Here is a 26,229-nt window from a genome sequence, read left to right on the forward strand (position 1 = left end):
GAGCTCATGGTCTAATGGGGGAAACAACTATACAAACAAGACACACACACACACACAAATAAATTAGGATAGTCTCAGGGAAGACACTAAGATTAAGGAAGACTAGGAAAGGCTTCCTGAAGAAGGAGGGACATTAGATGAGACTTGAAAGGAGCCAGCGATGAGACCTGAAGGAAGCCAGGGAGCCAGGAGGTGGAGGGGAGGGAGAGAAGGAACAGCAGAGGAAGCCAGGGTCACTGGATCACAGAGGATATGGGGGCATGTAAAGTATAGGAAAACTGGAAAAATAGGAAAGGGTTAGATTATGAAGGGCTTTAAAAGCCAGGCAGGAATTTAGATTTGATTCTAGAGGTAATAGAGAGCCACTGGGGTTTACTGAATAGGGAGGTGATATGTGTTTTAGGAAGATCTATTTGATAGCCAAGTAGAAGATGGACTGGAGTGAGGAGAGACTTGAGGCAAGGAGATCAACCAGAAAACTACTGGAATAGTCCCTGTGTTAGATAACGAGGGCCTATAATGTTGTGGTTTGGGATGCTGGGAACCCCAAAATGCAAGAGTACAGGGGGTCTGCCGCAAAAGAATTCAACCACTCAAGCCCTCTTTCGGTCAGAGTAGTGAAGTTTTATTATAACACCAGTGAGGGCAAGAATCCTAGTAAATCTACTACTGTATCAGCAATAGAAATGGGCAAGATCCTTAGGGAATCTACTACTGCATTGCCAATAGGAATGGGCAGAGTTACTAGTGAGTCTGTAGAATTTGATGAGGATAAGACTGACATTTATATACAAAAAAAGACTATGAGAAGATTTGGACAGGATTAAATAGTGGTAAATAGCCTAGGGTGGTCCAGGTGCAAACAATGAAAGAAGTTAAATGGTCTGGGCTAAGTCGGAGGGCCACAGTGAAAGGACTACTGAGTATCCAGGTAGACTGCAATGGACCACATACCTCAGGTGAACTGCCAGTGTGGGAAAGTTCAGGGGCTTTTAGGGATCAAGGTACTACCACCCCATCAGTACCAGGGTAGTTTCAGAATCCCAGGCTAGATGATCTCTGGAGTCCCTTCCTGTCCTAAATCCTACAATTCTAACACCTGGGCAGTACTTGGCACATAGTATGCATTTAATAAATGCTTGCTGATTAGTTCCCTAAAGGAATTGTCACAAACATTAATAAACATGGCTAAATCAGAGGACCAACAAGAGTTTGTCCTGAAAGCTGGTAAAAAGCAGGGTATATGCACATACAAAAATATTTATAGCAGCTCTTTTTTGTGACAGCCAAGAATTGGAAACTGAGGGAATGCCCAAAAATTGGGGGATGGCTGAACAAGTTGTATCATATGAATGTAGTGGAATACTATTGTGCTATAAGAAATGATGGGCAGGTGGACTTCAGAAAAACCTGGAAAGACTTGTATGAACTGATACTGAGTGAAGTGGGCAGAAGCAGGATAACAACGTACACAGTAACAGTAACATTGTGCGATGACCAACTCTGATGGACTTTACTCTTCTCAGCAATACGAGGATCTAAGACAATTCCAAGACTCATGATGGAAAATGCTATCCACATCCAGAGAAAGAACTATGGAGTCTGAATGCAGATAGAAGCAAGTTATTTGCTCTTTTTTTTTGTTTCCTCTTTTCTGTGTTTTTTTCCTTTCTACTGTCTACGTTTATGTTATCTCTTCTGTTAGGATGCAGGTTACTGGAAGCAAGGACTGCTTCTGCTTTTGCTTTGTATCTCTAGCTCTTAGTACGATGCCAAGCACATAATAATATAATAAATATGGGCAGCTAGGTGGTGCAGTGAATAGAGCTTTCTTCTTGGAGTCAGAAGGACCTGAGTTCAAATCCAGTCTCAGACACATGACACTTACTAGCTGTGTGACCCGGGGGCAAGTCACTTAACCCCAATTGCCTCACCCCTCAAAAAAAAATTTAATAAATGCTTGCTGACTGAGACATGTGAATCTCTCAAGGCATCGTCAGGCACTCAGGTATGTATATGTGTCAGGACCCTGAGAAAGTGAACAGAGAATTCATCAGAAAGTCTGACTTCCAGAAACATACCCTTTTGCCCAAGCTAGCAGGAAATGTTTAGGAAAATCTTTGTGGTTTATGGTCAAGAGATTTTTGCCAGTATAAAAGGAAACACAAATGAGTATTTTAGGTGAAGAAAAACAGTAAGTGTAAATTCAGAAAACCTGGGTTCAAATCACAGCAATATGACACTTATTATGAGACTATGGGTTAATCACTACACCTCTCTGGACCTCAGTTTGCTCATACATGAAATAGGAATAATACTATTTATACTACTTAATTCATAAAGCACTAATAATTTTAGGTTCAATTAAGAATGAATAGCTGCGCCAGCACTGGCAGCAGAGCCATTATTGAGGAAAAATTCTCCCTTTCACAAATTCTCTAAGAGAGGGGCCAAATGACCAGCACATAGAACATATAGCCAGGAATTTCACAAGATCACTGGCTTTAGAAAGTCCTGGAAAAGAACTCGGAAACCTCATCCTATCTCTTCAGTGAAGAAACAAACATTTATTAAGCACCTACTATGTGTCAAGCATGCGCTAGACCCTAGCACAATAGAATTACAGATTTAGACTAGAAAGGTTCTCAGAGGTCATCTAGTCCAGCTTACTCATTTGCAGAAGAGGTACTGGGGCTCAGAGATCTAAAGGGTTGTGCCAAGCTCACCCAGGTTCATGTGAATCCCTAGTTCTCTATTATCACATAGCTCCTCTTATCTTAAAGAGGATAAAACAGGCCTCAAAAGGGTAGGTAATGTGCCCAAACTCACCCAGGGAACAAGTAGCAGAGCTTAGATTCTAATCCAGGTCCTCTGACCCTAAGACCCCACCCCATGTTTTTAGTCAAAATTCTCATTGGAAGAAGGTCCATTTCTCCTCTGCAAACATCATCAGTTAAACCACTTAGAGGGATTACACTTAAATTTCACACTGAGGACATTCCAAAAAGAGGACAAAAATTATCACTAATTTCCTCATCACCCCCAAATTCTTGGACACTTCCGTCTCCCTTCACCTAGTCACTGGCTCCAGCAACCAGGCTCAATGAGTTCAATTGTTGAATCAAGCAGAAGACATCATTAAGAAGAGGAACTTGCAGATCAATGAAGTCAATCCTCCCACCAAGAAAAAGGGAGAGGAAAGGGCCCCAGCACACACTTACCGGCACTCCCCAGGCACGTTGCATCCCCCGTGGAGTAAATTACATCCTTGTTTACATACAGCTGTGAACACAGAGACACGGTTGAAGCAGCAGCTAACAGAGGCCCTCAACAATGCCAGCCCCAAGCCTGTCGGAGCCATCAGGGCAACCCTCAGCTGCATTCCTAACTTATAAACATAATCGCATCAGAGAAAATCAGAGCTGCACGGGACCAAGCCAGAGTCTGGGACCAAGCTATCTATACTTTACCTACTAGCAGATCATCTGTTCCCAGTTTCATAGCATGACAGAACGCCAGAGCTAAAAAGAACCTCAGAGAATGCTGAATCCAGCCCTTTCATTTTACAAAACAGGGAAACTCATGGCCAGACAGGGTGCTTGCCAACAAATCAGCATCAGTAAAGAGGTCAGGACCCAGATTTCCTTGCGGTATTCCCCTTCCTTCCCCTCCCCCAGTCCTCCCAATCCAGGCTCTTTCCACTATACCAAGCTATACTTTGTGATCTACCACAAGTCCAACATTTCATCTCAACTGGAGTGATGGAAGAGACGTGGTAACTTAACCGTGGAACAAGATACCAGCTAAGATGGCCGATCGAGTAATCTAGAACTAGGAACTGCTGTCACATGAACATCTGGCCAACAGACAGATAAGTATCTGGCCAAATACACATGGCTACCTGAGAATCAAAGTTGCTAATATCAGGAACAAACTAAAATCTGTCTCCAAAGATACCTCCTGCAGAGGGACAGTACCAACAGTCAAATCATGGAATTTTAGTAATAGCTGGACTTTGTATAGCACCTTAAATTTGCAAAGCACTATATGTGTGCTATTTCTTTTGAGTCAAATGGTTATCGGCTGCATTAACAGGAGTTCCATTGCTCAGAATGAGGGAGCTGAGGACAGTCCTGCTGCCTTTGCCCTTGTCAAACCCCACCTAGAGTAGTCTGGGTCCAGACACATTTAAGAAGGAGCTAACAGGAGTCCAAAGGCACATAAAAAGCCTGAAGAGAATTCCACAGGTTGAACTGGTTGAAGGAATTGGGGATATTTAGGCTAGCTAAGACTTTGGGTGAACATGACTGGTGTCTATAAGTATTTGAAGGGCTATCACAAAGGAAAAGGATTATGACTTGATATCTCCTTGTCCCTACAAGGCAAAATCTAGAGCCAATCGGAAAAAGTTACAGAGAAATTTCAGACAAAGGAATTTAAAAATTCCTAATAGTAAGTTACTTCTTCAACATCAGAATTTTCCATAGCATTCTGTTTGGATACCTCCTTTCACTCAGTCACATTCTATCCTATAGACTATAAATTCCTTTATAAGAGGAACCACATAAAAACAACAGTAACAAATTTTATATAGCACTAACTTTGGCAGAGTACTTTACACATTAACTTACTGGCACTCTAAAACAATCCTATAAAGTACACATGACAGGCATTATTTTTTTTTTCTTTTTTTCTTTTTGGTGAGACAATCAGGATTAAGTGACTTGCCCAGAGTCACACTGCATGACAGGCATTATTATACCCATTTTATAGATGAAAAAAAATTGAGGCACAGAACGGTAAAGTGACTTGTTCATGGTCACGCAACCGGTAAATTGTGGAAGTAGAATTTGAATTCAGGTCTGCTTGACCTGAAGTTCAACATTTTATGTACTATGCTAGACTGCTTCTATGTGGTTGCTCAACGTGTCCCTTAGCTACCTGACATGCACACGGGCAAATATTTGCTGAATTTAATTAACTGTCAGAGATTTCAAAAGATGGAATGGACTACGCCTCATAAGGCAGTGAGTTCCCCATCACTAGAGGCTTCTCAAGTAGAGGCTGTAGATGAGCACCTGCTGGGGAATCTTGTGGAAGAGATTCCTGCTTGGGTTTGGGTTGGACTAGAGTCCTTTACAGGAAATTCTGATGAGTTGCCCACATGGTGTGAGGCTCTTAAAGGGCCACTACCGAGGTTTGAGAGCTATTTAGTATGAGGTCCAAGAGCTTCCCCAGAACTAGAAGGGCCCTCCCTTTCTCCCACTGAGCCAGAGTGACCCTTCTACATACAAAAGGACACAAGGATAACCAGTGGCTCCTACTCAACAAGAAGCACTGAATCACAGACGACTCTTAAACCCGTCAGGGGCTTACAAGGGCTCTGGTCTAATCTCCCTCCTTCCCACAGCCTCCCTAACAGAAGGCTAATCAAGCATACCCAATGATGGGGAATTTATTACCTTTCAAAATTGCTCAATTATGGGAAAGTTATAATTATTAGGAAATCCATCTTCATACTAAGCCAAAATCTAAACCTCTGTGACTTACTACTTCGTCCAAGTTCAGTCTCTTGAGACCAAGTACAAGGAGTCAAATCCCCTTTTAATAGGACAGCCCTTTAAATACTCGAGGCAATAAGCACATCTGCCCTCACCTTATCTTTGTAATGGTACAGTGGAGAAAGCGCTAGATTCGGAGTAAAAAAGACCAGTGAAGCTTTGGATGAGATAATTCTAAGGTCCTTTCCAGTCCTAAAGCCTGTGGCTCACGCCCTACCTCCCTCACATGGCTGTTTTGAAAGCGGATGAGAAAACAAAGGTGTACATGCACAGCTCTCACTATAGCTTCCAATTCCCCCAGCCTTCCTGTCATCCTCCTCAGGACATACTTCATTTTATATATATGATTCTTCTAAAATGTGGTACCCAGACCTAAATATAAACTCCAGATGTGATCTGAGGCAGAAAACAACCTAAAACGGATATTATTATGGGGAAGAAGGGTGGAATTGTAAGTCCCCATTTTCATTCTGTTTCTTTCTGTTACCTTGCTTACACTCAGGGCCCATCCAGCCTTCCATGCAGGCCTTATTGCCGTACTGGTCACAGGTGTAGTGGCCCACAAAATCATCCCGTGGCCTGCAGAACTTGTTACAGGTGCTGCTGTAGTAGTTCTCATCACACTGCACACGGATCTTCACCTCCAGGTGGGCCACGTGGCCACTGAAGTGTAAGCTCTTCCAGCGGTCCTCAGGGTTGATCATTCCTGCATGGGACACTCTCTCAATCAGAAGCCCATCTGACGGACAAAGAGAAAAGGGATGGAGAAGGAAGGAGAAAGGTAGAACTGATCATCTTGAGGAATATACATGAGAAATCCCTTCACAAATCCAACCTTCCTCTCCTTTCCAATGTGATCATTGAACTCAATTCAACAATTGATATGTATACATGTCTACTTCTCTAATAAAATGTAAGCTCTTTGAGGGCAGAGGCAACTCATTTTCGTCTTTGTGCCCCTAGCACCTAAAATAATAATAGCTAATACTTACGTAGAGCTTTAAGGTCTACGAACCTCTTTACAAATATCTCATCTTATTCTAACAATCCTGAGAGAAAGTGCTATTGTTATCCTCATTTTACAGACGAGGAAACTGAAGCAGATAAGGGTTAAGTGACTTAGCCATGGTCACGTCGCTAGTGATAAGGCTAGATTTTAACTCAAATTTTCCTGACTCCAGATCTGGAGTTGTATTCACTGTGCCACTTAGCTGCCTCAAGAATATTATGTGCTGAATAAATGCTTATTGAGCGAACAAACCTCTATTAAGTGCCTAAATAATCTAGAACCCTGTGCTTGGTGATGGCAGAGATACAAAGCTAGAGAGGGCACAGTCCCTGCTCTCATGGAGCTCACGGTCTGGAAGGAAGATAAGACATGGACGTGAATAGCCATAATACAGAGTAGTAGGTGACAAGTACTCTACTAGCATATATACATTAGAGAAGTGCCAAAGTACACCAAGCTAGGATAAGAAACCATTACTGAATGAAGATCAGAGTGGTCTTCCTGGAAGAGGCAGCATAAAAGTGGGATTTTAAAGAAAGAACAACATTCAATGGCCAGAGACTGGGGAAGGGTATTCCAAGCCAAAGAAACAACTGGAGATGAGGCACACAAGTGAGCATGCACGTGGTACATTCAAAGGACAAGAGAAGTTGTCCAACACGATTGATGTATAAATGCATGGAAATGAGAAAAATGAATAAGGGAAGAAAGGTGGGGTGATATCAGAGCTTGTGTAGGGTCCTGAATGCCAGGCAAAGGACTAAACTTTTCATAGCATGCTATTAGGGATCACCAAAGATTTATACTGGAATAATGATATGAGGTAAATTATAAAATTTTACAAAAATTATATAAAAGTATATATATTATATTATATTATTATTTTATAATAATACATTACATTAATATATAATATATACTCGTAGAATATATTATATTATATACTATATTACATATAAAATTATATGAATTACACAAAAATTATTTATAAAATAAAAATTTTATAAAAATTATAAAAAAATTAAAATTATTCTGGTAGAAATATGAAGGGCTGATTGGAGTGGGAGAGTAAGCATTGAAGCCCTTTTATTTCACCTCCTTTTAGAAAGCTATAAAGCCTGGTGCCTAAGTGCACGCTTCCTCCGGAGGTCCAGGGTTTATAGCGCCACAGGAAGGCTTTGTTGTCTAGTGTTTGGCAAGAGGCGGGGCAGGAAACCAGGCTGAGGGCAACCCAGAGGAAATATTATAGAACTGGACCAGAGTCAGGAGGAAGTGGCTTTCTTCCCCCCAAAATGATGGAATTCTACTATGCCTACACTGTCGAACTCACCCGCTTCTTTCTATTTTCTTCTTGCTAAGTTTTTACTTGTCTTGTTTTCCCATCACTTTTATTTCCAAAAATAACATTCCTCCCTCTCCTATCCAGAAAGCCATCCTTCATATAACAAAGAATAAAAAAGAAAAAGGGAGGGGGATAAAGCAATTCAGTAAAATGAACCTCAATTAAGTTTCAAAGTACATGTAACTATCCCACACCAATAGTCACCTACACCTCTGTAACAAGAAGGAGATAAATGTTATCCCTTTTGGGGGGCCAGATTTGACCAATATAATTACACAGCATTTAGTTTTGTTTTTGTCATTGTTGTTCTTTCCATTTGGGCTGTAGAAGTCATTGTGTATATTTATTTCCTGTTTCTGCTTTCACTTTGTATCAATTCATATAAATTTTCCCATGTTCTGTGTTCAACATATTACTTTGCTTATGATTCCACTACATTCTTGTGCCACAACTGGATTAGCCATTCCCAAATCAATGACTATCTACTTTGTTTCCAGTTCTCTTATACTATAAAAAGTGCTGCTTTAAATATTTTGCTGACATTTTAGTCACTTTGTTAGTATAATTCCAAACTGCATTACAGAATGGATGAACCTATTTACAGATCCACCAACACTGTATTAGTGTACTTGTCCTTCCTCAGCCCTTCCAACATTGAGTATTCCCCTTTTTTTGATAGCTTTGTAAATTTACTAGGTATGAAGTTTTAATTTTCAGAATTGTTTTGTCTGCATTTCTCTTACTAGTGATTTGGAGCAATCCTTCATATGATGGTTTTTTGTTTACATTCTTCTTCTGAAAACTGTCTGCTTGCATCCTTTGACTACTTTATCAACTGGTAAATATAACTCTTGATGCCTTCCACTTCCTTTTCTTTTTCCTTCCACTTTCAAAACCCAACTTATTCAGAGCCAATTTGAGACTGGAAGCAAGAAGATGAGAAGAAAAAAAAAACGTTCTTTTAGGAGGAACAATAGATAACTGTGAATGTATACGTGTAAATGCATGTACATTTGTGACAGCTCGCCCCAAAACTCTGAAAAGTTGTCAGAATCCATCTCTGTGCATGTATTTGACCTTCTGCCCAGCATAGCCCTTGAGAGGAGAAGGTATATTCTCTCTATTTTAGTATTCTAGAGCCAAGAATAGGACCCTGAACATGGTTACTGTTCAAAAAATGTCTGTTTTAGCTGAATCAATGAAAAACAAATGATGTACCAGTTAATAATCTGGATGTTTTCTAAACAGATGTACCTGACTTACTGGTTGGCTTTTCATTTATTGGAACGTGTGTGTGTGTGTGTGTGTGTGTGTGTGTGTGTGTGTGTGTGTGTGTGTGTGTGTGTGTGTGTGTGTGTGTGTCTCCATCCATGAGTATTTATGTAGTTCCAAGCATTTCCTATCCTAGATAGATTTACTTTCCTTTTCCTTCCCCCCCTGCCCCTGCACTATGCAATTTTATTATTGTTGGAAATGCTCAGTTTAGATTACAAATGTAATTAACGTGGAATTCTCATTTACTCAGCCTAGTACATTAGGCCCACTTGTACTTGAGCAAAACTCATTTTTGAGGAAGTACGAATCACCACCATACCCCAATTCAGTATGCAGCATAAGCTAAATGTTCATAGGGCTTTGAGAGGGGCAGAACTTTAGAAAATATCTAATCCAATACCTCCATTTTTCTGGTGAGGAGAAGGCAGCCAGGAGGGATTGGGATTTACCCAAAGTCACAAAGGTAGGAAATAGCAGAGCTGGAAGTCCTTTAAGGGACACAAGAGAAGGCTTGATGGTAGGGAGGGGCACCCCTAGTTCTCCCACCAGTCAGTGATCCCCTTATGTAGATATACTGTAGGGTTTTCTCTAAACTTTTTTTTTTAATGCTATGAACAAATTCTTTATTGTTTATCAAATATAGAAACAGCATTTTGAAAACAGACATTTGGAAATGTTTTCATCATTATGTCATTTTGTTACCCAACATGATATAAACGTGTCACCTACAAAAACTTTGTTGTCTGCACGCTTTTTTTTTTTTTTTACTTTGTGTTCACTTTATTTTTAAAATTTTTTTTTGTTTGGGGATAATTTTTTTTTATTTTACACTTAAATACAAAATGAGAAGAGAAAAAAAAATCTGTTTCTAAGCTTTTTCATATTCCCAGCCTGCTACCTCTGCACGGTGTGAAGAATTCCATGAATTTGCTCCCTTTGGATAGAGGTAAGAAAATCTTTAATTTATTCTAAATGTACCTCTTTCTAGTTTTAAAGGAGAAACACCCTACGCAGATATGGGTTCTAGAAATGACTGTGTAAAACCAGTTACTGCCTTTCTTTGGGCCTCAGTTTCCCCATCTGTAATACAGCAACATTCTATTAAAATAATTAGCTTATTTTAAACCTAAGAGCAATAGAATTCCCTCTAACATCTACTTGTTCCCTTATCTGGCTTATTTTCAATGAAAAGTTCTCAAGTCAGTCACAATTACTCTAAAACTCTAATTAGGAAAATTCCTAACATTTAAGCAGATGTTGGGCTTTCTGACTGACTTCACATTTATATCTATTTTTAGTTAACTCCTGGTCTTTTTGTAGTTGAGACAAAATTAGGTTTACTAGAAATCTTTGGGTAATAAAATAGTAGATTACATTACAGTTTTTGTAGATAATCAGGCATGGAGGATGGGGGGGGTACGGCAAAGAAGCTGGGTAAAGAGCTGACCTTGCATGCTTGTAGAGCCAGTGACTCCCCTTAATATCTCCCTTCTCTGTCACAGCTCCGGACTTCCTTTTCTTCTGAAAGGTATGCTGAAATGCCATGCGGGCTTCAATCTCTTCAAATTCAGGTCCTTATATTATAATACCTTCTTCCTTTTATACAAATTGCTTAAGGCATGACCCAGTCTTTTACACAATGGCTTTGATTGATTCCAAGAGGTGAATTAGCCATGTTCACACTCAGTTCTGATTGTTTAATTCAGTCAAAAGGTGTTCTTACCTAAAGTTATTGCTTCTAGTGGGTAGAATAATCAATAGAGCCCCACTCTTACAGTTATATGAGGAAGCTGTATTACTAGTCACTAACAGGCTAGGTGATCTCTGGGAAGTTTCTTGACCTTGATTTCTGCTTCTGTAAAATGAGGCTGGGAATCGAGAAATCCTGGTTCCAGTTCCAACTTTACTACTAACTTGACATTCAACCCTGAACAATTCATATGATCTCAGTTTAGATTAAATGACTTTCTGAAGTTCCTTTTAATTCAAAGAATGTGTCTAGTCCTTGAGGTACTGTAAAAGGCAAGACAAATTTTATCCCTTCTCTGAAACAGCCATGAAGTTATAGGCTCTGATTAAGAGTCTTTCTAAATCAAAGCCTCATTGTCAGGTCACCTTCTTACAGAAAGAATCCAATACTAAAATGAGTCATTCAAATAGCAATGAAATTCGGACCCCTTCCCTCCTAACTCCAAACCAACAGAAGAGGGTTATAAAATGTCATCACCAAAGTCTTGCTTGGGCAAATGATTTATGTACTTTCTCTCTTGTCCCTCAACCTGAAAGGTCTCCACATAACAAATCCATTCCAAACATTTAGTAAGTGCCTACTAGGTTTTGTGAATCATGGCTACTCCTACCCACTGAACAGGAATCCCCTCCAGTAAAATGGCCATCCTGCCTCCACTTTTAGAAAGCCACCTTTCCAGACAGCCGTTCCATTTTGGTTCAGCTTTCTTAAGAAATTCTTCCTTATTTCAAACAAAAATATGTCTTTCTGTAACTTCTAAGCACTGCTCTTCCACTAATTGGTCTGCTCAAATATCTCCAATAACTAGTTTACTATCTATTGAAAAACATTCACCCTTTGCTTTAACATTAGGAGTCTGGAAAGCCCACTGTGAATCTTCACTCCTGAATCATCAAGAGACAAGTGTGTTTATAAATTTAACAGATACTTAACAGACAGCATTACAACGTTCAAAACACAGGGAGCACCCTTTGGCCTCCAGCCAGCCCCCTACTATCTATAAAAAAGCTATCAAAAACAACTGAATCTGTGCTGCATGAGAAAATTTCCTTTCAAGTTCCTACATCCAGTAAACACTAGCTCTATATAAATGGATATGAAACCTTCTCTTTGTATTTACCTGCATTCTCCCTGGGGTCTGAAAGTAAACAAATAATTGTGTTTCCTATTATAGATGTTGGATAACTGATCATGGTCTTCAGAGGTATGGACCTATTTTTGAAAATATTTATCTTTGAAATAGGTAAATTATTTATTTGTAATTCTCTAAGAATGTGTCATCATTTTTTGTCTCTATGTTTCCTGTTCCTCTGTAGCTCTCATTGGATGGTTTTTCTGAAATATAAAGATCTTGAATCTTGTGATAATGGCGGTGGGGTAGAGGAGTTTGACATACTAAATAATACTTCCTTTATTACTCATTTCCATTTCTGCATGTTCAACTTGGGAAGAAAGTAACCTTCTAGTTTAATATTTCAAATTGTCAAGTTGATTCGTGTGTGTGTGTACATATGTAATATATCAAAAGATGTGAACTATTTGTTAACTTCCAGGAAAATACATTTTTAATTTTTCATCTGTTTAATTCAATTTTAACTAATATAATTTCTTTAATTTTTTTTCCTCATCTGTAAGACAAATAGGTTTGACCAATTATCCTATGACCTTTAACACTGCATAGATGCCCTTTTAGCTCTAGTGTTCTGTGACTTTCTGATCCCTGATACACGTGACCTTGTTTTAGTCATGAAAGACTGATTCTCTCAGTAAATAAACTGATTTTCTGACCATGCACTAATGGCCATACACTTAGTAAATTATCTAAATTAGAGGTATCCATACCTTGGATTTTGTAATACTGTACTCTGATGAGAAAACATGGCATAGCAGACAATAGACTATTGGACTAAGTAAAATCTTAGTTCAAATCCTACCTTTGATAGGGATAATAATATTTCCATAGTAACTACATTATAAGACTGATATGAGGTTGAAATCAGATAATGCATATAAAGTGCTCTACAAACTTAAAAACACAATATATGTTGGGGTGGAAGGGAAGGACAGAATTGTACTTTTATGAGGATATGGAATACCCAACGAGGAAACTCCCTCTACTAAAACAGATCAGCCACTGCTCTGCAGTTTATAGTTCTAGAAAGTTTCCTGAAGAACTGACAGGTTAAGTGATTTGCCTACGGTTACAAAACCAGTCTATCAGAGCCCAACCTTAAACTTAAGTCTATGTGACACTGAGGTCCACTCTCTATCTTACTACCCTCCATGTACTCTTTGATCCAGTGACACTGGTCTCCTAGCTGTTTCATAAACAAGGCACTCCATTCCATCTCTTGACTCTGGGCATTTTCTCTAGCTGTCTACCATGCCTGTAATGCCCTTCCTCTTCCCTGGATTCCTTCAAGTCCCAGCTAAAATCTCATCTTCAACAGAAAGCCTTTCCCAACCTCACCTAATTCTATTGCCTTCCCTCTGTTAATTATTTCCTATTTATCTGGCATATAGCTTGTTTGTACATATTAGTATCAGCTTACATTTATACAGCACTTTAAAGTTTGCATTTTCCTACCCCCTTGTGGGGTAGGTAATAAAAGTATTATTACCCCCATTTTACAAATGATAAAACTGAGTCACAGAGAGTTTGTGTGATTTCCCCAAGACCAGATAGCTAGTAAATGTTGGAGCTAGGATTCCAACCTAGGTCTTTTAACTCAAAACCCACTGCTGTTTCCATTTGTGGTATTCCCTCCAGAGCCACCCCAAACTCATGCTCAAAGGTTGGGTCTCTGTGAGAGGCAATTGCCCTGAATTCATATGAGTCAATATGACTAAAACAATAGCTTATGAGCCCCTTTAATAGTTAACCAACAGACAATTGGTTCAAAGCAAAAACATCTTCTGACACGGCATGATATGAACAGTAGCTATAAAATATTGCCCCCATAAAACTGGGATACTCCTCCACCAACACACACAGCTCAGTAGGAAGAGTTGGCATACACACGGAGTACCCTAGTGAAGAGGCATACAGGTAGGAAATACATGTGGTCAAGGCAACCGACATCTCCAGGGCTATTGGATCCCAAAGTCCTTTCTCTTTCAGTGATGTCATCACACTACTCACCCTTGGACTCAGCATTTCTAACTGGGCAGATCCTCAGGCTGCCTCTCCACAGCTCAATTTCCAACCGCCAGAGCTAACTAGCCTTCTCTTCTTTCACACTTGGCTCTCTTCCCTGCGGCCAGAGGTTCTACTCCTCAGAGCTGCCTTAGTTTTCCTTAAGCCAGCTCATGTAGTAGCTCCAACTGAAGGAGGAGCTCCACTGCAAAGTACCGTGGCCCACTGGGGTGGGGGAGGGGGAGTAGTATGGGTAGATGAGAGAACAATCTTGCCTTCCCCTACACCTCTGCCAGAGGGCAGTGGATAGCAATGGGTGATTCTCCTCTCAAAAGCTGAATTCTTCCTTTGTAGGTCTTCAACGTTAGGATTATCGCCTCAAAGCTCCTTCCTGCTTCAACTTTCTGCTTCCACTGAAAATTGTGTCTAGATTTTAAAGGGCCATTAGGGTCTAGGATGTTGGCACATGCCTTTTAATTCCATCCAGTCTGCCTAAGGAATTTAGTCAAACTTCTAAAACGCATAATAAAAACTGTCCTCTAATTCCACTAGGTTTCAGCGAAGGACTTCTTCACGTTACAGTCAAGATTTAAACAGCTCTGCAACCTGCCCCCTTATATTCTGTGATTTTATCAGTTAGGATGATAGGAATTTAATTGATCAGAGGTGTCCTGAATAATCCTCTACTACACTCTCCTCACCTAAGTTAAATATATGCTATGCCCAACAAATCAACAGAGGTGCTTTCAGCATTTGTGTTTACAGTCCCAATTCTGGATTGTTCTCTATTAACTAGAGGAAGTTAAAGCATTGTCCTTTTAAGTGTCTCCTAACAGAGTTTCTGTTAAGCCCATGTGGCACAGTTCTCAAGCAAATGAAAATTAACAGCCTTCTACAACTCCATGAGGACCTAGGCCTGTCATAGATAATGGGTCTGCAGATTATACTCACCTCCTTCCCACCCCCCAAATACATAGTTAAACAATTCAACCAATGGTAATCATCACCTATTGTTTGTAAGTTGTACCCTTAACTTAAAAAAACTGAGCAAAGGCGAAAAGAAAATTTTGTTTCCCTCACAAAAGCCTGGTCCCAACAGAGCTCTCAAAAGCAATAGGAGAACTGAAGTTGATTGGAAGTCATTCCCTAATGCCTTAGGCAACCTCAAGCTGTTTTGTCATTGTCAAGTAGTTTTATCATTGATTGTATTACTTCACATAGATATCTTCATAGAATGTACCCCAAGTGAAGAACTATATTTCTTAGAATTGGTGAGAAATCAAACTGTTTTCTGTGAAAATTCCTTTTGGTCTCTGTGCCAACAGTAGGGCACCTTAACCTTCTCCAATTACATGCTGTGATTTTATCTTGTAGGGTGTGGAAGTTAATTAATTATGGGTCTCCTTATCAGCTTCCCTCACTATACTCTATACTATATTTCCAAAGAATAATTTAACCATAGGAACCTTTTGAGCCCTCATGTCTTCCTCGGTCTGCACAAGACACAGCCCTCAACAACTTTGTGGCCTGTAGCCTTTGATTATGCTGAGCTGTTGGGAGACAGGAGGCAATTCACTTCTCATCTACCTTGGGAAAGAGAGAGCCAAACCTCTCACTCCATTATTCACTGAAGACCAAACTCACCCCCATCCCTTCCCAAATCCTAATTTCAGGGTCCAATCCCAGTCCTATCTCCCTACTCACAAACCCTGAGTTTCCACAAATCACCCTATCAAGAGAATTTCCTACTGGGGATATACTCACCATTCTGAGTGCCGTTATCCCAGTCCCAGGCCTCCACTATCAGGGTGAATGATCGCTAGAAACAAAGAGAGAGCACTAGTTAAGTGTGGATGGTTTGGCTTAGACCCCAAAGATTGACAGCTCTTTAATTTCTACTCCATTCTGTCCAAACGACTGATTTCTGACCCTGTGCTATAGGAAGAGACCTCAGCTGGGGAACATGGAGGTTCCATGTGATATATGAAAAGTGCCCGGTATTTGGATCCAAGAGACCTGCATTGGAATCACAGGTCTTCCATGGAGTGTGACCTAACACAAATCACTTTCTCTCTCTGGGCCTTAGTTTCCATCTCTGTAAAATGGGAATAATTGTACTACTTATCTCATAAGACTGTTGTGAAGAAAGTACTTTTGAAACCTTACTGAATCACTTACTACTTACATAATTATTATCTTACATAATTACTAGAAAACTAGGTATCATTACTCTGAGAGCTCATAATCTAGGAAGAGAAAAAGATAATTATAATATAAGGCAGAGTGTGAGAAAAGACATGAAAGAATGCTCCATGATCACTTGTAACCATGGAAGGGAATAATCAAAGATGTTTTCATGGAGAAGATGGCTTTTAAGATATACTTTGGAAGATGGTTAGGACTTTGACAGAGGGGGAATGGAGCAATTTCAGGCAGAGGAAACAGTATGTACAAGGGTATGAAACCAGAAGGAAACAGGATGGATGCAAGGGTGACAAGTGATTCAGTTTGGCTGAGCCAGAATGTAATAGGAGATGAGGTCAGTGACACAGGGCAAGACTGTGGAGAGCATCACAGGATTCTATAGAGAGAGGACAGCCACCGAAGATTTATAAGCAGAGGACTGACATGGTCTTCTATAGCTCAAAGTCTTACAAAATGCTTTCCTCACAAGAGTTCTGGTATTAGTATCCCCATCTCTGCATCGACTGTCTCCCATGTCTGGTATCGATTCTGTCTTCACGTCCACCTTACAGAATATTTCTTCCTTTAAGATGCAGCTCAAGTACCACCTTTTATGAGAAGTCATTCTTGATCCCCTCAACTACTACTGTCTTCCTTCTCAAACTGCCCTGTATTTATTCTCACTTGTACACATAGAAAACAAAGAAAAAGCTCACCTCTTCATATGAGACAGGGGTGAAGGAGGTAATAGTGGCAAAAAGCATCTGAGTGATATCAGATGAAGAGGGGAAACTTTTGGCAAATGGCTTTTTTTTTTCATTGAAAATCAAGGTTCTCAGCAGAGAGGGTGGGGGGAAATTTGAGGAGAGATGAAAAGACTGGGAAAAATCACTTCAGTAGGGGGATAGTGAGCTTTAAAAGGTGCCTTTTGGCCATAGTGACTTGGTTTCCTGGTCACAAAGAGTATAAGCAGGTACAGCCACATAGAGTTGGGTCCTTCAAACTTGGCATTTCCATATGAAAAGAGAAGGTAAAGATGGGGCATCTACCCAAGCTAAGTACTGGAGTATCTTTTTTGAATATCCTTTCTATGCTATGGTTGAGTAAACTTTCTACAACCTACAAAAGTGTTTCATTTTATTCTAGCATTGAACCTGAACAGATCCCAGACTGAGTCATGCCCACTCCTAACATATTGCAGTCAGTAACTGGGATAGGATGGCCCTGTTATTCCCATTGTCACAATGGATGCTACAAACATATAGTATTACATCTTCGTAGAGGTGATCAAATGGTTAGGTACAGAACCCTGGGGCAAGGGCCCTTCTGGTAAAGTATAGAGAATTCTCTCAGTGGAAGAAAGCAGGCTTCCACTGATGCAATGATTGGCTCAGTGGATACTAGGCAAGGCTGCCAGGGAGGGTAGAGAAAGTGTCAGGTCTAGTATATTCCTTACTTGATGTTGACCATCCTGAAGAAGTTAAATTGCCAGGATCTATTGAACATAAATTTGCCCAGCACATTCAGCAACTAGTCAGTGTCCTCAGCATTTAATGACTGTATGACCAAGGCTGAGGGACAGCTAATGAGACTGGTAACAAAGAAATAAAGGGAGCTCTGCTGATGATGGTGTGGGCCAACAGGCCAAAGACAGGAACTACCTTCAGCAGGAAGTACATGCTCCAACTCAAAGATTTCCCTGCATTGAACTGATCTCAGGGGCACAGGAAAGGATAATGAGAGCATAAGTGAGAAGGAAACTTGGAAATCCATCATAAGGAAACCCCAGGCTTATCGTCCTTTTGTTGATACTCAATGGAAAGGACTTTCTTTCCCCAAGGGAGCAGGGGTGAACAGTTTTCACCCAAGGAACTGGACAGACTGCAAGAGAAATTCAAATAGTAACCTGATAAGTCACTGGAACAATGGCTTGATGAAGGAGTTCTAATGGAGCCAATACAGAGACCTTCCCTGCAGCTGAGGTCCCTAGGTTTAGGGAGCTCTCAGAGATCTTAGTACTGCAAGGCCAGATGAAAGAATAGTCTTCATGTGGAGACTATCCTTTGTCCTGTTTTAGGTGACTAAGGCATACCTAACCCCATAAAAATAAATTGATATTGCAACCCATTCCCCAGTGCAGGTCTACAGGGAATGACATTAAGTTCGTAAAGGAAATAGATTTGATAAATTGGACCTAGATGGTCTTCACAAGGCTTACCACAACCAGATCCTGCTCTCTGGGTAGAACCCTGTTTCAGTGATTTTAGATTTTGGCTATAGACAACCCCTCCTGAATCTACTTCCCCTCCCCCTCCCCCCTTCCCCCTCCAGGGCAATCTATACAGATGTGGACTAATAACTGGAGAAATCTGAGCAGGAGACAGGAATAGCTGTGACTTAGGAATACATTAATTTCAATGTAAATAGGCAGTCTAAAAATGAGGGGACAAGACACAGAACCAGCCTGGAGGGAGACGTGGGTGTGACTGTGAAATACAGAGTCGAAAAGAAAGCAATCTATGGCCAGATTATGGCAGGGCTAGTAAAACTGTACCTCCAAGTCCAGCACCAGAGCAGTAGGGACCCTTCGGCTCCACCCAAATCTAAGACATCCCCTAAAGCTTCTACCCCATATGTATCATCCAAAGTGTACCCCTTAGAGAGAAGGAATATCATGAGTTGTTAGGAGTTACATAACTGTTCTGTATGGGTCCTTTTGGTAACTTCTATGTAGGTAATTTTGTTGTTGTTCAATTGCGTCTGACTTCATGACATCATTTAGGGTTTTCTTGGCAAAGATACTGGAATAGTTTGTCATTGTTGCATGCCTGTGAAACCTGGACGGTATACTAGCACCATGCCAGGAAACTGAATCACTTCCATTTGAATTGTCTTAGGAAGATTTTGAAGATCACCTGGCAGGATAAGGTACCAGATACTGAGGTCCTTTCTCGAACTAAACTGCCAAGCATTCAAACTCTGCTGCAGAGTACAACTCTGATGGGTTGGCCACATTGTTCAAATGCCAAACGTATGCTTCCATAAAAGACTATTTTATGGAGAACTCACACAAAGCAAGCATTCACATGGTGATCAGAAGAAGCGATACAAGGACACTGTCAAGGTCTCTCTGAAGAACTTTGGAACTGATTGCATGACATGGGAGATGCTGGCACAGGACCACCCAGCATGGCATGCCCTCATTAAAGCAGATGCTGGTTGGTTGGTTGTTGTCCTTCATTCTCAACCAATGAAGATCTAATACCCAAGACACGTGGCAAATTAACACAAATATATAAAGGCAAGAGTCATTCCCCAATGGGGAAATGATAAAAGGATATGAACAGTTCTCAGAAAACAAATTATGAATAACCATATGAAATAATGCTCCAGAGCATTAGTAACAAGAGAAATGGAAATCAAAACCACTCTGAGATTTAAACCTCAGACTTAGCAAATTGGCAAAGATAATAAAAGATGAGAAAAGTAAAAGTTACAAAATTTGTGGAATGACAGAAACATCACTGGTGAAGGCAGTGAATTGATCTAAACATTCTAGAAAATAATTTTGAACTATACCTAAAAAGTCACTAAAATGAACATCCTCTTTAACTCTGTGATACCTCTACTAGGTATAGACTCAACCCCACAGAAGTCTAAATCAGTCTAAACTCCCAACAACTCATGCAGAGAAAACAATACTTATAGCAGCAGCTTTTATTGAAGAAAAAAAACCTGAACCAAAATGGGGGATTGCTGAGCAAATATGCTATTCAAATGTAAAGGAATATTATTATACCATAAAAACGGGATGGATTCAGAACAATCTAAAAAAGACTTGCTCTGAAATGATGTAGAGTAACATGAATAGAACCAGGATAACAATTTATACAATGACAACAATAACATTAAGGAAATAAACTTTGAAAGACTTCAAAATTCTGATTAATGCAATGATCAATCATGATTTCAGAAGACTGATGATGAAACATGCTTCCTCTTCCTGGCAGGAATGATGTAAATATGCTTTTGTCTGACTATACCAATGTGTTACAGAGGATGCCTTGTGGGGATGAGGGGAAAATGTAGAGAGTTACTGGGCAAACGAATGGCTAGTAATATTGATATAAAAATAGAGAAGACAAGAAAGAAAAGAACATCAATGACACATTTACAACATACCCGAATGAGAACAGAAGGAAGTTCAAGAGAGGACCTAAGAAAAGCACAGCAGTTTTGGTACCATCATGTTCTATTTAATACCTACTTTAAAAATAGACCAGGGAAAAGATATGAACAAAGGCCTTTGTTGTTGAGTCATTTCAGTTGTGTCCGTCTCTCCATGACCCCAGCGGGGGTTTTCTTGGCAAAGATACTGGAGTGGTTTGCCATTTCCTTCTCCTGCTCACTTTATAGATGAGGAACCGAGGCAAGCAAGGGCAAGTGACTTGCCCAGGGTCACACAGCTAGTCTGAGTCTGAATTTGAACCCAGGTCCCCCTGACTCCAGGGCTGGTACTCTATCCACTGCACCACCTAGCTTCCCACAAGTACACAAGAGGTAGGGAAAATTTCTAAGTAGGGAAATGACATGCAAAGTAGGAGGATGCCTCAGTGCCTACAGACTATAAAGTCTGGAGGCAAGGAGACCAGTAATGAGAAACTATGACAGACTTCCAGTTAAAGCGGCACATGATGGGACCCAGAAGTGCCAGATTTACACAAGCACGCTAGTGAAGTTCTAGAAATGTACCAGAAGGAACAATGGTAAAGAAAACCGAAGAGGAATTTGCTGGAAGCAATTCCTTATAGTCCAGGGCATTGCCAGTAGCCTACGGAGCCTCTGAATAAAGACAAAGGTAAGGGGAGGCAGAAGCCAGTGCATTCAGAGAGTCCATGCCAGAGCTACAGCAGGAAATAGGGTCAGTACAGGGCCCAGGCAGTACATTGTCCAGGAAACCTGGCCCAGAGACACAGCAGAGTCCAGCAGCTCAACGCCCAGGCAGCTCATGTTGGAAACACAGCAGCGCTTGGGTCACAAGACATCAGACGTTTTGCAAGAAGCCGCTACCAGTAAGATTAACACCAAGCAGAGGGCTGTCAGATACACAGCAAGGGTTGAGGCCAATTTATGGTTTGGGACTGTGCAAGGAGAAAGAGATAGAGACGGAAATGAGGTCAAAACATAAATACGGCCAGCAAAAACCTGAAAATGGGGCCAGGTCTTAGCCACTACATCTAGGACAGCAGAGGCAGTGACATCCAGGCTACAGAGAATATTACACCAAATAGAGCCTAAGACAACATCTTAGAGTATGCAAAGAGCAGAGTTTGGCCCAAGCACAATGTTTCAATCTTGAAACTGAGGATATAAAAAATAAATAAATAAATAAATAAGAAAACAGCAAATACAATAAATACTATGGATTAAGAAAAGTCCAAATGGTAAACCCAGAGGAAGAGAATAGCTTCACAAAAAATATAAGTAAAGTCCTGAGAAACAAAGGACTAGGTAACAAGTAAGAAAAATGCCTGGAAGAAATGAAGCCAAACGTAAAAAAATGAAATAAGAGCTCTTGAGCAGAAAGAAGTATAAGAATAAATAAGCTTAGTGTTAACAGAAGGCAGAAAACCTTGCAAAAGTAGCATACATCCTGAAAACTCCATTCTCCATCAATAGTTCTCCATGGCTATGACCCTGCTGGGTACCCTCTGGTCTCCTTCCCGCCCCCCCAACCCTGCTTTTCAGCTTACTTTTGCATGCTATCTTCCCCCATTAGATTGAAAGCTCCTTAAAGGTAGGAACTGTCTCTTTTTTCTTACTTATGTCCCCAGCGTGTAGCACAGTGCCTGGCACATAGTAGGCATTTTAATAAGTGTTTTTACTGAATTAAACTGAAAACAAAAAAACAAAATACAAAAAAACAAAAAAACAGAACAGAGTAATCCAAATTCAGTCATATCATGACACAAGAAATATTCACAAAGTGAAGAGATTTTTAAAAAGCAGAAGAAAATATCAAAAACAACTGAAAATAGGATAAAGAGATAAATTTTTAAAAAATGTCAGACTTCCTAAAACGAATGTGAAGTTAGACAGACTTTGAGAAATAGTGGAGGATAGAAAGGCCTGTCATGCTCTGGTCCATGGGGTCACGAAAGAATTGAGCACGACAGAACAGCGACAGACTCCCTAAAAAACACGATCAAATATAAAACCTGGACACCATATTTAAAGAAATCAAAATGAAAATAGAACTGGTTACCTCCTGCAGAAATCTGAAATTGAATGTCAATCCAGAGCTTTGATCAGATCAATACAAAAATATTTCAAGTAGTTAGAATGAAAGAATTCAAGTACCAAGGAGCCCCATCAAGATCACACAAGACCAGGCTCATGAAAATAAAAAGGAGAGAAAACTCTGGAATATGGTCATCAAAAAGCAAAAGGTACACAAACAAAAACAACTTACCCTGCAAAGCTGAGTACAAGCTTACAGGGACAAAAACTGGGCTTTAATAAAACAGTGGACTTTCAAATATTCCTGATGAAAAAGATAGAGTTGAGTGGAACTTTTGAAATTGCAAACACCAGAGAAACCTAGAAAGGTAAATGCCATTTAGGCAATAAGAAAGGAACGAATGATGAAAGAGTGTTTATATTCTAATGGGGAGAGAAGAAACAAGTATCTTTCCAGAATCTCAACAGCTTCTAGGATCACAGAGGGAATAAAGACAAAGGAATTGGGGGTGTCTTGGGCCCATATTTTTGTTTTTAAGAGAGGAAAGAAAGGGGGGGAATAAACTAAAGATGCAGTGTGGGGAAGAAAGCTATTTCTCATAACTGAAATGTCATTTTCCTCCTGTTTCCTCCCTACTTTATTCCTGCCCATTCTTCTCATAACTGAAACAGGCTCAAGAGTAAGAATATATAAGCACGGAAGGAGAAGGTAAGTGCAGAGGGCAGGTCATGAACTTCACTCATAGACGAACCAGGCAAGGGAAGGTTGAACATACAATCACAAATAGTTTGGTGTAGAAATATACTAAATTCAGCAGGGTAACTAACAGGTAAGGACAAGGAGAAGGGAACAAGGTAGAGCTGGGGAGGAAACAATCACAAGCAGATTAAACTTTCACTTCAGAGGGCAGATAAGAAAGGAAAGAGTGTCAAAAGGAAGAGACAGAAATTGTGAGAACCTGTGATAAGGGTCCAGACTAGGGGAAGAAAAAGGATATCTGACTACTTCAATTATAAATTAATAGTGTTGATCACAATCCCACACTTATCAGCTTCTCCATCATTGTATGGAGGGGTTTGGAAGAGGAGGAAAAATGTAAGAAGATCTGGTTAAAGGAAAATATAATTAAAAATGAGAACCATGATTGTGAATAGGATGGAGTAGCCCATAAAATCAAGCAAGATAGCAGATGGATTAGAAAGCAGAATATGATGTTATTTATTATATACATATGTGTATATGTGTATATGTATATGTGTGTGTGTGTGTGTGTGTGTATAGTTGAAACAAAGATTCACATGGAGTTAAAATGAGGACCTAGAGCAGAATTTATGATGCTTCAATCAAATGTTCAAAAAAGCAGAGATAGCAATCAGGATATCAGACAATGTAATAACAAAAATAGGCATGGTTATGAGAAAAACAGAGACATTATACTATGCTTAAATGGCCCCACAGACTATGAAATAATACTAATGCTTAATATATATGTATGAAATGTCACTGCAGCCAAGTACTTAAAGGAAAAATGAATGGTATTACAGGGAGTAATGGACAATAAAAAATATGAATTGTGTACCTCAAAGTATTCCATTTCAAATCTAAAGAAATTAACAATGTATGGAGAATTTTGGAAAAGTTAAATATGATAGATCTCTTTTTAAATGGGAGAAGAAAGGAATTTATACATTCTCAGCTATACATGATACCTTTACAAATTTTTTTCCCCCACTTTGCATCTGCTAGTCTACCTGGTTATAACTTCACAGAACAAGATGGCCTCAGCTGGGTATTCCCTGGTACCCCACCCCCAACTTTCCTGCCTCCTTCTGTGTTGTTTTCCCCTTCGGACTGTAAGCTCCTTGAAGCTAGACTGTTTTTATTTTTATTAATTGTATCCCCAGTGCTTAAAACAATGCCTTGCACATAGCAGGCAGTTAATAAATGTTCATTGGATTGGATTTATTGAATTGGACATTGTTCATATGCAATGGCATATAAATAAATGTAGAAAAGTAAAAGCATTTCACCTCTTTTAATGGCCTATACAATAAAAATTATAATTAAAAGGGCTGTGAAGAAAGTCTTCATATTTAAATGGAGATAAAAATAATTTAGTTCTAAAGAATTACTGGAACAAAGAACAAATCACAGAAACAATATGTAATTTCACCCAAGAAAGTAAAATCAAGGAGACAATATACTGAAACTTTGGGAAAGCCGACAAAGCAAACCTTAAGGAATAATTTATATTTCTAAACATTTTCAATAATAAAAAAGAGAAAGACCAAGTCAGTGAATTGAGCATACAACTAAAAAAATAGAAAAAAGGATCTCCCCAAACTAAAAAAAACCATATTAAAAACCCCAAATAATGCAAAAATAGAAATTTTTGAAATCAAAGAAATAAAACTGAAAACAAAAAACACACCGAACTGACAAATAAAAGTAGGAACAGTTCTTTTAAAATCTCATAAAATAAATGAAAATTAGCTAATTTGACCATAGAGAGGAAAATCAAATTGCAAACTCAAAATGATAATAGCTAGCATTTAACAGTGCTTTAAGATTTGTAAAGATTTGAAAAATATTTTCATTTTCTCTTTATAGCAACCCTTGGCAGTGAGTGCTATTATTATTTCCATTTTGAGACAAGCAGAGGTTAAGTGACTTGCCCGGGATCTCACAGTTAATAAGTGCTGAGGCTGGAGCTGAACTCAGATTTTCTTGACTCCAAGTTCATTACTTTATTCACTGTATATACTGTGTTGTGGTCAATAAAAGATGTGCAAAAAATAAAAATAATTATTTAAATACTATTTTACCCAAGTATAGGCCTAGAAAACAAATAACAAAAGTATCTGTATGCAGAGTCAGGAAGATTTGTGAGGAGGCTGATATAATTATCCAAATAACTGGTAATGAGGATCTGAAGTAGGGTGATAGCAATGAGAATAAAGAGGAGACAGGTAAAAGAGAACTCAGTGACTCTGAATGTAAGTGAATGTTAGTGACACAGAAATAACAGCTTTGGTATAAAGAAGCATCTCAGTTTAGAAAATGCTGAATTTGAGGTAACAGTTCAAAATGTGCTTAGAAGTCTACTCAGTACTAGAATAGAAATTGGAGAGCCTCCCGCATAAGACAGATGGTTAAAACAATGGGAGTGAATAAAAATGCTAAGAGAATACAGATAGAAAGAGACCTAGGACAGATCTCTGGGGAATATTTCATTTAAGGGGTTAGAGAAAGCCATAAAAGCCGGCAGAAGAGACAGAGAAAAAAGCGTTCCAAGGTAGGAGGAGAACCATGAGTGTGGTGGTATCTGAATTCTAGTAGGAGTGTACGGTCACTGTCAAAAGGCAGAAAAGGGGAATGGACAAGACATTGAAGTCATAAAGATGAACCACTTTCAAGAGGAGAAAACAAAAGCTCAGAGAATAAATGGGATGTGTTCAAGGGCCCTGGAGGCAGCAATTCCTCCTTCCCCACCCTATGGATTGCTGCCAGGCTCTCTGAGTTCATGCTTAGATATGGGATTCCTTGATTCGGAGACCAAGAGGATATGCAGAGAGCTAGCTTCAGGATTAGCACAGGACAGGTTTTCTGGGGAGGGCTGGCTCAAAAAACCTGGGGGATAAGTGTCTGGGATTTCACTGTCCCAAAGCTCTTTTTGCCCTCAGCCCCTGACCAACAAACCATATCATCCCCATCCTACACATCAGGAAACA

The 26,229-nt window shown here is 39.7% G+C and overlaps 1 protein-coding gene across 3 annotated transcripts in view; it reads right to left on the bottom strand.

Annotated features, from left to right (window-relative positions):
• The window catches only part of JAG2 (jagged canonical Notch ligand 2), a 138,901-nt gene that overhangs the window by 57,977 nt on the left and 54,695 nt on the right, over window positions 1-26,229 (bottom strand). For 2 of the 3 annotated variants that reach the window (XM_027849190.1, XM_027849189.1), the window contains exons 3-5: window positions 15,838-15,892; window positions 6,049-6,300; window positions 3,222-3,282 (exon numbers count right to left, since the gene is read on the bottom strand). In XM_027849190.1, the coding sequence (XP_027704991.1) occupies window positions 3,222-3,282; window positions 6,049-6,300; window positions 15,838-15,892 (368 nt within the window). Of the gene's footprint in view, window positions 1-3,221; window positions 3,283-3,470; window positions 3,556-6,048; window positions 6,301-15,837; window positions 15,893-26,229 lie in introns of those variants that run through there. The other variant, XM_027849191.1, reaches the window with a different exon arrangement.

The sequence above is a fragment of the Vombatus ursinus genome, unplaced genomic scaffold, assembly GCF_900497805.2.
Source record: "Vombatus ursinus unplaced genomic scaffold, bare-nosed wombat genome assembly UNPS02007284.1, whole genome shotgun sequence".
Taxonomy (NCBI): Eukaryota; Metazoa; Chordata; class Mammalia; order Diprotodontia; family Vombatidae; genus Vombatus; species Vombatus ursinus.